Consider the following 11,054-nt stretch of genomic DNA (forward strand, 5'->3'; position numbering starts at 1 on the left):
ATCATTGCGTGTAAAAACCCCATAATCTAGCAGTGATGACCTTGTGCAAAGTCATTCAGATTGCTTAATCTTCACATTCTGAAAACTGATCATTTCATATTGCACATTGGGGGTCATGTGTCTAATAAGTTACAGATGGGAAAGGGCTGCTGCCTAATTTCTACACGCTGAACCTCCAGTTGGGAAAGAGCAGATGTCTTCAATAAATTGGCCATTCAGTGTATTAAAACTGGTGGATAAAACAGGACCTTCACAGCTTCCACACATTATAGAGGATTTTTCATGACACCTTCTCTCCATCTACCTGATGATCCTGAGGAACATTGAGATCTTCTTGTTTACAATCCTGTGGAAGAAGAGGACAGGGACATCTCTCTGGAGTTGTCCTCTTACTGGATGGATCTGTAGGAAACACATACAGCGACTGAATTCATTCTTTATATACAGATAATAATAGGCTGTGTGTAATTAGTTCTGTCTATTACCTGGTGATGTGAGGGGCTGGGGAACCTCCATCATGATGTCCTTGTACAGATCTTTGTGTCCTTCTAAATACTCCCACTCCTCCATGGAGAAATAGACCGTGACATCCTGACACCTTATAGGAACCTGACACATACAATGATACCGTCATCCCCCAATACCTTCATAGCGTTACTGTATAATGTCCCAGCATTCCCAGCAGTGTCACCTCTCCAGTCAGAAGCTCAATCATCTTGTAGGTGAGTTCTAGGATCTTCTGGTCATAGATGTCCTCTTGTATTAGGGGGCGAGGTGGAGGCCCCGAGATTGGGCTTGGGGGTCTTCCCCATCCTTCAGACACAGGGTCCTGACAGCGCTCACTAGAGGTCTTCTTCACTACTGTATAATCCTGGTTATGGAGAGAGACATTAATAAATCTCACTACAGACATTTCCAGAGTCCTCACCTCTCCAGTTCTGTCCATCTGATATTCCCATAGATAAGAATGATGTAATGTGATGTCATCAGAATCTCTCACCTCTCCAGTAAGCCGGAAGAGGATCTCTAGGGTGAGGTGTAATATCCTCTTCGCCATCTTGTCCCTGTCCCTATCCATCCTTGATGGTCAATCAGGAAAATTCTCTTATATAGAAGATCTCCACTGAGAGGATCCGATATTGTAGAGACCTGAATGGGGAGAAGATGACGATGTAACATCATAAAGATCCCATGTAAGAAATCTTTGGAGCTGTTACCGGCTTAACATGATCACTACATCCAGTCATGGCCACGTCCTGCCCCCGGTATAACACACAATCCAATTACAGTCACTATTATGGTTGGGCCATCACTTAGCCTCCGCCGTGACATGGGAACTACAGTCAATACCGACACTCAAATAGCACAATAATGGCCTTCTTACACAGACTGATCCAGACCATTAAAAGGGGTATTCTCAGGTTTGAAAGTTATCACTTATCTGTGGGATATGAGAGAACTTCCTGATTATTGGGCGTCCAAACAGTATCACACGTGATTTAGGATCCTGTATGTTGCATGTACTCATCCATAGCTGCATGTACTAAGTTTAAAGGGAATCTGTCACCCCTTTGGACTTTTCAGACCTCTACTATGGGCATACAGGTTATAGAAATATAAATCTATACTTACCTGTATGGCCCATATTATAGGTCTGATTGCAGAGAAATCTCTTTTTATTTGCTTTTCTAGGCTTGGCGTCCGGGGGACACCAAGAAATGGCTGCCTATATGCTTAATTTAAATATTCCTCCCCTCCCCTGCACGTCACAGGGCCCGTGTTTTCCGGTACGTGTGGAAACTGTCACCACTCGTACCGAAGATACTGACGTGTGAAAGAGCCCTTATTCTCACTTTCTAATAACATAAGATCTCTGGTCATTAAATATTTGATTTATTTTTGCTTATAACTCAATAATAGTGTTCACTTTTGTAATCACCCCACAGGGTTCATTTTGTCAATCTCACCAGAAGGTTATCTATTGCTGCTGCCTAGTGCTTGTTCTCTCTAATAAATAGTTTCTTTTTATTTCATTTCTATATCTATACTTATTTTTATATATGACATACATTTTTCTGTGGAGACATATAGTATAATGCATTATACTATATGGATGACTATGGTGTGCATTATACTATATGGAGGACTATGGGGAATGCAGTATACTGTATGGAGGAATATGGGGTGCATTATACTCTATGGAGGACTATGGGGCTGCCTTATACTATATGGAGGACTATGGGAAGTGCAGTATACTATATGGAGGACTATGGGAAGTGCAGTATACTATATGGAGGACTATGGGAAGTGCAGTATACTATATGGAGGACTATGGGAAGTGCAGTATACTCTATGGAGGACTATGGGAAGTGCAGTATACTCTATGGAGGACTATGGGAAGTGCAGTATACTCTATGGAGGACTATGGGAAGTGCAGTATACGATATGGAGGACTATGAGGAGTACATTATACTATATGGAGGACTATGGGGAGTACATTATAATATATAGAGGACAAATGGGGGTTGCATTATTCTGTATGGAGGACTATGGGGAGTGCATTATATTATATGGAGGACTATGGAAAGTGCATTATACTATATAGAGGACTATGGAAAGTGCATTATACAATATGGAAGGCAATGCGGGTACCATCATACTATATAGAGGGCAATGCGGGTACCATCATACTGTATGGAGGGCTTTGTCAGGCCCATTATTCTATATGGAAGGCTATGTGGGGTGCCATTATAATATTTGTAGTGCTATATGGGAGCCATTATACTGTATTTAAGCAATTATAGTGTGAAGATTTGTGTGGAGTCCATCGTACTGTGTGGAGGGCTATGTGGCAGGGCTGTGGAGTCAATAAGCCAAACCTCCGACTCCTCAATTTCCATGACACCGACTCCCACTCCCTCATACATGGCTCATGTTTAAGTGATAAATTTACTGTAGCACAGATTCTTCTCAGCTAAAAGTCTAGACCCTTAGATCAGGAATAGGACAGACATTTATAGGACATTTCATAACTTTCCCAAATTCTTATGAAAAAATATTCCCCACAAACTGCATTGAACTACTGTACCCAATATATTATATATTTTAGGAGTCGGAGTTGGTCCATTTTATACCGACTCCGACTCTACCAAAATGGGCTCTGACTCCTCAGCCCTGTGGGGGCCATTATACTGTTTGGAGGGCTAGTGCAGGCCATTTTGCAGTGTGGGGGGCCATTAAACTGCATGGAGGGCTGTGTGGGGGTCACAATTGAGGGATCATACTGTGTTGGGGGTCACCATACTTTGCCGGGGGAGTTGAGGTGGGGTATAATAGGGTCATCATGCTATGTACAGTACAGACCAAAAGTTTGGACACACCTTCTCATTTAAAGATTTTTCTGTATTTTCATGACTTTGAAAATTGTACATTCACACTGAAGGTATCAAAACTATGAATTAACACATGTGAATTATATACTTAACAAAAAAGTGTGAAACAACTGAAAATAGGTCTTATATTCTAGGTTCCTCAAAGTAGCCACCTTTTGCTTTGATGACTGCTTTGCACACTCTTGGCATTCTCTTGATGAGCTTCAAGAGGTAGTCACCGGAAATGGTCTTCCAACAATCTTGAAGGAGTTCCCAGAGATGCTTAGCACTTGTTGGTCCTTTTGCCTTCACTCTGTGGTCCAGCTCACCCCAAACCATCTCGATTGGGTTCAGGTCTGGTGACTGTGGAGGCCAGGTCATCTGGCGTAGCACCCCATCACTCTCCTTCTTGGTCATGAAAATACAGAAAAATCTTTAAATGAGAAGGTGTGTCCAAACCTTTGGTCTGTACTGTACATATGTGGAGAGTACTGTGGAAGAATTCACTGTGGGGGGTATCATACAACATTTCTGGGGCACTTTTGTTAGCATCAAACTTTATGGGTGCAATGAAAGGGGGATCTAGGGCTTCAATAGAAGGAAAATTACTTTGTAAAGGCTGCAAAGTTGTGTGTTGTGCTCTTCTGTGACCCTGCTGAATATTAATTAATTTTTTTGGGGGGTGGGGAGGGGGTGGGAAATTAGAACTTCTATGGGGCCCCATGATTTCTATGTATGCCCCTGGTGACTCATTCAGTCTGTGATGTGCCGATCCCCACCTACCAATGACACGCGTATGCAAATCAGCGCAACAGTGAACGCTGGACCTGCAAGTACTCGGGACATATCACAGGTATAACTGTTTGTTCAGCCGTTGGACATCTGTCTTAATAAAAACAACCCCCTTTTACACATTATTAAAGCCACCTCTGAGGAAGCGGCATTCACGCCTCTGACGAGGTGATTTACTCCGCACTAACATGCGAAGCCTTGTTTCCAGCAAGAAACAAGGCTTCACATGACTGTCGGCAAAAATGTAGAAAAATTATATCTTTCAAAATATGGTGATGAAAAAACTTTGTTTTGCAAAAAAAAGCATCTTTTAGTGTGAGACAGCAGTTAAACATAACAAACCCGATTATAAATCTGGTATCGCTGTACTCGCACCTGCCTGAAGAATAAAGTCGGCTAACCACTTATACCGCACGAGTAACGGCATTAAAAATAAATAAAACCTATTCTTCATTGTGAAGACACGTGGGTCTCCCATGGGCATAATACTACTCAGACAACACAGGGTGAGGGTAAAATAGTGTGGCAATACTTTATTAAACCACCAGACAATAAACATATAGAACAAACTCAGCAAATACCCAAGATGGTGCAAATCACAGAGTCTCACTCTTCCGCTGACTCACCAGGATTAAAGCAGCTGCAACTCTGAGGGGCTTCCAGGACCAACTACCCACACCAGTGGCACCCTGCTTTTGGCAGACACCCGAAGAGAGGAGGTAATGACAAGCTTAGGAAGCTGACAGTCCATTGAGGTACGTGGCCAGGAGACCCGAGGGTCCCAACCTGGCTTCTCTGAACATATCCATGGAACCAGGTGACCGGATGGTCTCAACCTGGTTTCCCCTAATGTATCCATGGGTTCTGTAATAGTCAATGGAGCAGATCTGTATTCCTTCAGCCAGGGTCATGGTCCCTTAAGATGATATCCTGTAGAATCCAAATCTGAGTCCCTCTTGATGGAGCCATGTTGTCCTAGCTGTTGCTCTGGCAATTCACTCTGATTCTGAAGACTCTCTCTAATTCTACTTGCAGCACGATAGAAATCCCTTTTTATATTTACATCTGTGGCTCAGGTCATCATTCACAGGTCAGGGGGGAAGGTGGCAGGGGCTCATGTCTCATTGTTTGCGAATTTAATCAATTTGAATAGTTTGTCCTCCATTGCTCTGCAGGTCAACAAACTAGCTGACCTGGTACAATATGTAATCAGCATATTAGCAAACATCATTGTTCCAAGACCCTGCCTCTCTGTCCTTCAGAGATGACAGACAATAAGATACAAAAAACATCAACTCAACCGTCAACATTCAGACAATATAACAAAGTCTCCTAACCTACTGAAAATAGACGTTTGGATAATTAAGATAAAATTCCATGTCATCACATTCACCTGCTGTTGATTTGTTCATTCTGCCTCCCAGAGATCGCAATAAGGCTCGGCGCACATTTATCCTGCACTATACTCTGAGCGCTTACACTGGAGTTTCTATGTAAATCTCTGAAATACGTGATTTAGACGGAACCCCCGGCAGAAGATTCCCTAAAGTGAGGCAGATGGAGGCACTGGGACGTCGTCTGGCCTATGATCTGGCGGTGTCCGTCTTTTTACATGTGCATAAAAGCGCGGTCGGCTGAAAAGAAGGACACAGCTGCTGCCTCATTACAGTTAATGGACACTCTGCTGCCTCATTACAGTTAATGGATCCCTTGGGGATTTCATCTGAATCATGTCACTCGGAGATTTAGATGGAAACTCCAAAATAAGTGCTCAGCATAGAGCGCAGGAGAAATGTGATACCAAATGTTATGTAAAATGTTTCCAACAAAAATTTCAAATCAATCCACAAAAAAAGCAAGTCCACACTCAGGTCCATCATCTGTTAACGGAAATATAGGGGGCTTCCAGGTTACTGGTAGTAAAAAGGCTCTGAAAGCACTATGTCTCCTCACCTCCAATAGAAATCCAGTGAATTCTGCACTCCCAAATCCAAATGTCCACCTCCCTTCTGATCCCCACAGTGTGCCTAAACAGCAGTTTGCATCCACGTTTGGCATTTCTGTACTGATGAGAGCCCACCTAATTTACGGACGCATGGCTCCAAAAGCATGAGCTGGGTACAATGTACGGGCACTACACTGCCTGATTTGTAATATCCACTCAGTAACATCCACTGCTGCTCGCTTCTGGAAAACACCCACGGAGTCAAAATCATCACGACACCTGTAGATAAATTCCCAGAGGGGTGTAATTTCCAAAATGGGGTCACTTGAGGGAAGATTCTGCTCTTCTGGCACTTAGTGACTCTGTATATGAAGCCTGCAAACTATTCTACGATAAATTGTTCTCCAAGAGTCAAACAGTGCTCCTTCCCATCTCCGTGTGGCTAAGCAGTACAGCACAGCCACATATGGGGTATTCTCACTATCAGCAGAAATTGTATAACAAATTATGGTGACATTTTTACCCATTGCCCGTGTGACAATGTAAAATCTAGGGCTAAAACAAAATTTTTGTGGTAAAAATTTAATTTTTTTTTTCATCACCCAATGTTGTAAGGTTCTGTGACACACCAATGGTGTCAATATAATCACTGCACCCCTAGATGAATTCATTGAGAGGTGTAGTTTGTAAAATGAGGTCACTTATGGGGGGGCTCTGCTGTTCTGGCACCTTAGGGGGTCTGCCATTGTGACATGTCACCCTCAAACCATTCCAGAAAAATGTGCCCTCCTATATGAGGTATTGGCGCACTCAGGAGAAATTGTGTAACATATTTTGTAGTCCATTTTCTCCTATTATCCCTTTTGAAAATTAAAAACTTGAGGCCAAAGTAACATTTCAGTGGAAAAAAAATAGTAATTTTCAATTGACTCAGCCCAATTTTATGCAATTCTGTCAATTGCATAAAAATGCTTAAAAAGGATTAAAAATGCTCACTACACCTCTAGATGAATTCCTCAAGACATGTAGTTTCTAAAATGGGGTGACATGGAGGGGGTTTCTGCTGTTTTGGAACGTCAGGGGCATTCACAATCTATTCCAGCCAAAATTGCACTCCAAAATTCAATTGGCGCTCCTTCCCTTCTGAGACCTGACGTGGGCCCAAACAGTAGTATTCCCCCACATATGGTGTATCGGTGTACTCAGGAGAAATTGTACAACAAATTGTGGAGTTCATTTTCTCCTTTTATCCTTGTGAAAATAAAGGTCCCTCAAAGTCACTTCAAATGTGATCCTTCAAAAAAAAAAAAGGTTTTGTAAACTTTGTTGGGAACATGAGAAATCGCTGATCAACTTTTAACCCTTCTAAGTTATTAACAAAAAAATGATATTTGAAGAATTGTGCTGATGTAAAGTATGTGGCAAATGTGTTAACTATTTTATGTGATGTAACTCTGATTTGAAGGGCATAAAAATTAAAGTTTGAAAATTCAGAAATTTTTGCCAAATTTCCAAAGAAACGCAATCATATTGAACAAATTTTACTACTATTATGAAGTACAATATGTCACGAGAAAACAATCTCAGAATCAGTGGGATCCGTTGAAGCGTTCCAGAGTTGTAAAAATTGGCCCGGTCATGAAGGTGAAAACAGGTTCGGGGGTAAAGGGGTTAATACATTTAGGACTTGTGTGAAAATCTGATGTAGTTTTAGGTCAAAGTAATTCAGAAATATGGAAAATTCTAAAGAGTTCAGGAACTTTCCAGCTATGCTGTACAGGTGCATCTCACAAAATTAGAATATCATCAAAAAAGTTAATTTATTTCAGTTCTTCAATGCAAAAAGTGAAACTCATATTATATAGAGTCATTACAAACAGAGTAATCTATTTATAGTGATTATTTCTGTTAATGTTGATGATTATGTCTTACAGCCAATGAAAACACAAAAGTCATTATCTCAGTAAATTAGAATACTTTATAACAACAGCTTGAAAAATGATTTTAAAATCCAAAATGTTGGCCTACTGAAATGTATGTTCAGTAAATGCACTCAATACTTGGTCAGGGTTCCTTTGGCATCAATTACTGCATCAATGCGGCGTGGCATGGAGGTGATCAGCCTGTGGCACTGCTGAGGTGTTATGGAAGTCCAGGTTGCTTTGATAGCAGCCATCAGCTAATCTGCAATGTTGGGTCTGGTGTCTCTCATCTTCCTCTTGATTCTCTAAGGGGTTAAGGTCAGGCGAGTTTGCTGCCAATCAAGCACAGTGATACTGTAGTTTTTAAACCAGGTATTGGTACTTTTGGCAGTGTGGACAGGTGCCAAGTCCTGCTGGAGAATGACAGTTCCAGAGCTTGTCGGCAGAGGGGAGCATGAAGTGCTCTAAAATTTCCTGGTAGACGGCTGCGCTGACTTTGGTCTTGATAAAACAGTGGACCTGAACCAGCAGATGACACGGCTCCCCAAACCATCACTGATTGTGGAAGCTTCACACTAGACCTCAAGCAACTTGGATTGTGGCCTCTCCACTCTTCCTCCAGACTCTGGGACCTTGATTTCCAAATGAAAATTGGAACTATGGGACCTTGTGGAGAGTGTCAATGACTGCCTTCTGGACGTCTGTCAAGTCAGCAGCCTTCTCCATGATTGTGGAGCCTACTGAAACAGACTAAGGGACATTTCTAAATGCTCATGAAGCCTTTGCAGGTGTTTTTTGTTAATTATTCTAATTTACTGAGATAATGACTTTTGTGTTTTCATTGGCTGTAAGACATAATCATCAACATTAACAGAAATAAACAATTGAAATAGATCACTCTGTTTGTAATGACTCTATATACGAGTTTCACTTTTTGTATTGAAGAACTGAAATAAATTAACTTTTTGATGATATTCTAATTTAGTGAGATGCACCTGTATATTCTAGTGGTCAGAGAGACCCCGTCCTTCAGCCCATTAGGGTTTAGTCCTGTTCCCCCATCACACACTCCCTGCTCCCTCATTACCTCTCACCAGTACAGACGGCTTCTCTCACACCGAGCCGCGTCCTACACTACCTGCAAAATGGAGACTGGCTCCTCCCCTCCATGTCACTGATCACATGACTGTGACATCATCACAGGTCCTGTAAGCACAGAACAGTCATATATGTAGTGTTAGAGGTGTCTAGCTTGGAGTTGATTTTTTGAGGGAATGACATCACCCGAAGGAGCGGAGCCTCCTCAGTCCAGGTCATATTTGATACCAGAGCGTAGCGTTGTGCTGCGGCTCCCGGTGATGAGGCTGTGTACATACGACCCTGAGGGCACTGAGGTCCGGCATACTGGAGCTGTGTGCAGATGGAAATCGTGTCTACAATTGTATTTTGGGGGCATAAAAAGTGCATCATGTGACTACTTGGGGTTGCATGTCGTTCTGAAGCTGCATGCACGGGGCTGCTTGTTGGGGGGCTTGCACAGGGAAGGGAGTGATGCATGTTAGGGGTCTTGCACAGAGAAAGGGTGATGCATGTTAGGGGGTTTGCACAGGGAACGGGGTCATGTTTTGGAGCTTGAGAGAAGGGGGGATGATGTTGGGCTGTGCTGAGAAGGGGGATGATGATGGGCTGTGTGGAGAAGGGGGGATGATGATGGGCTGTGTGGAGAAGGGGGGATGATATTGAGGGGCTGTGCAGAGAAGGGGGGATGATGTTGAGGGGCTGTGCAGAGAAGGGGGGATGATGTTGAGGGGCTGTGCGGAGAAGGGGGGGATGATGAGGGGCTGTGTGGAGAAGGGGAGATGATGATAAAGGGCTGTGTGGAGAAGGGGGGATGATGATGAAGGGCTGTGTGGAGAAGGGGGGATGATGATGAAGGGCTGTGTGGAGAAGGGGGGATGATGATGAAGGGCTTTGTGGAGAGGGGGGATGATGATGATGAAGGGCTGTGTGGAGAAGGGGAGATGATGATGAAGGGCTGTGTGGAGAAGGGGGGATGATGATGAAGGGCTGTGTGGAGAAGGGGGGATGATGATGATGGGCTGGTGGAGAAGGAGGGATGATGATGATGGGCTGTGTGGAGAAGGGGGATGATGATGATGGGCTGTGCAGAGAAGGGGGTATGATGATGTTGGGCTGTGCTGAGAAGGGGGGATTATGATGATGGGCTGTGCGGAGAAGGGGGGATGATGATGATGGGCTGTGCGGAGAAGGGGGGATGATGATGATGGGCTGTGCGGAGAAGGGGGGATGATGATGATGGGCTGTGCAGACAAGGGGGGAAGATGATGATGGGCTGTGCGGACAAGGGGGAATTATGAGGAGGGTCTGTGTGGGGAAGGGGGGATTATGAAGAGGGGTTGTGCGGAGAAGGGGGATTATGGGGAGGGGCTGTGCGGAGAAGGGGGATGATAAAGATGGGCTGTGCGGAGAAGGGATTATGAGGAGGGGCTGTGCGGAGAAGGGGGGATTATGAGATGGTGGAAGGGCGGATTATGGAGATAGGTTATGCGGAGAAGTGGCATTATGAAGAGCAGAGCTGTGGAGTCGGTAAGCCAAACCTTCGACTCCTCAATTTCCATGACTCCGACTCCCTCATACATGGCTCATGTTTAAGTGATAAATTTACGGTAGGACACATTTTTCTCAGCAAAAAGTCTAGATCCTTAGATCAGGAATAGGACAGACATTTATAGGACATTTCATAACTTTCCCAAATTCTTAGAAAAAAATATTCCCCACAAACTGCATTGAACTACTGTACCCAATTTATTATATATTTTAGTCGGAGTCGGTCCATTTTATACCGACTCCACCAAAATGGGCACCGACTCCACGACTCTGACTCCACAGCCCTGATGAGGAGGGGCTGTGTGGAGAAGGGGGGATTATGAGGAGGGGCTGTGCAGAGAAGGGCGATGATGTGGAACTGTGCGGGAAAGGGGGAATGAGGTTGGATAGCTGTAA

The 11,054-nt window shown here is 43.6% G+C and overlaps 1 protein-coding gene across 4 annotated transcripts in view; it reads right to left on the reverse strand.

Annotated features, from left to right (window-relative positions):
• The window catches only part of LOC141272059 (uncharacterized), a 34,069-nt gene extending 24,863 nt beyond the window's left edge, over positions 1-9,206 (reverse strand). For 3 of the 4 annotated variants that reach the window (XM_073682361.1, XM_073682358.1, XM_073682360.1), the window contains exons 1-5: positions 9,118-9,198; positions 1,001-1,149; positions 692-871; positions 486-609; positions 305-402 (exon numbers count right to left, since the gene is read on the reverse strand). In XM_073682361.1, coding sequence (XP_073538462.1) covers positions 305-402; positions 486-609; positions 692-871; positions 1,001-1,078 — 480 coding nt within the window. In that variant the 5' untranslated portion in view covers positions 1,079-1,149; positions 9,118-9,198. Of the gene's footprint in view, positions 1-304; positions 403-485; positions 610-691; positions 872-1,000; positions 1,150-9,117 lie in introns of all 4 variants that reach the window. The other variant, XM_073682359.1, reaches the window with a different exon arrangement.
• Positions 9,207-11,054: the final 1,848 nt, after the last annotated feature.

The sequence above is a fragment of the Phyllobates terribilis genome, unplaced genomic scaffold (assembly GCF_046119375.1).
Source record: "Phyllobates terribilis strain yellow unplaced genomic scaffold, ASM4611937v1 Scaffold_5__5_contigs__length_657084704, whole genome shotgun sequence".
In the NCBI taxonomy this organism is placed as follows: domain Eukaryota; kingdom Metazoa; phylum Chordata; class Amphibia; order Anura; family Dendrobatidae; genus Phyllobates; species Phyllobates terribilis.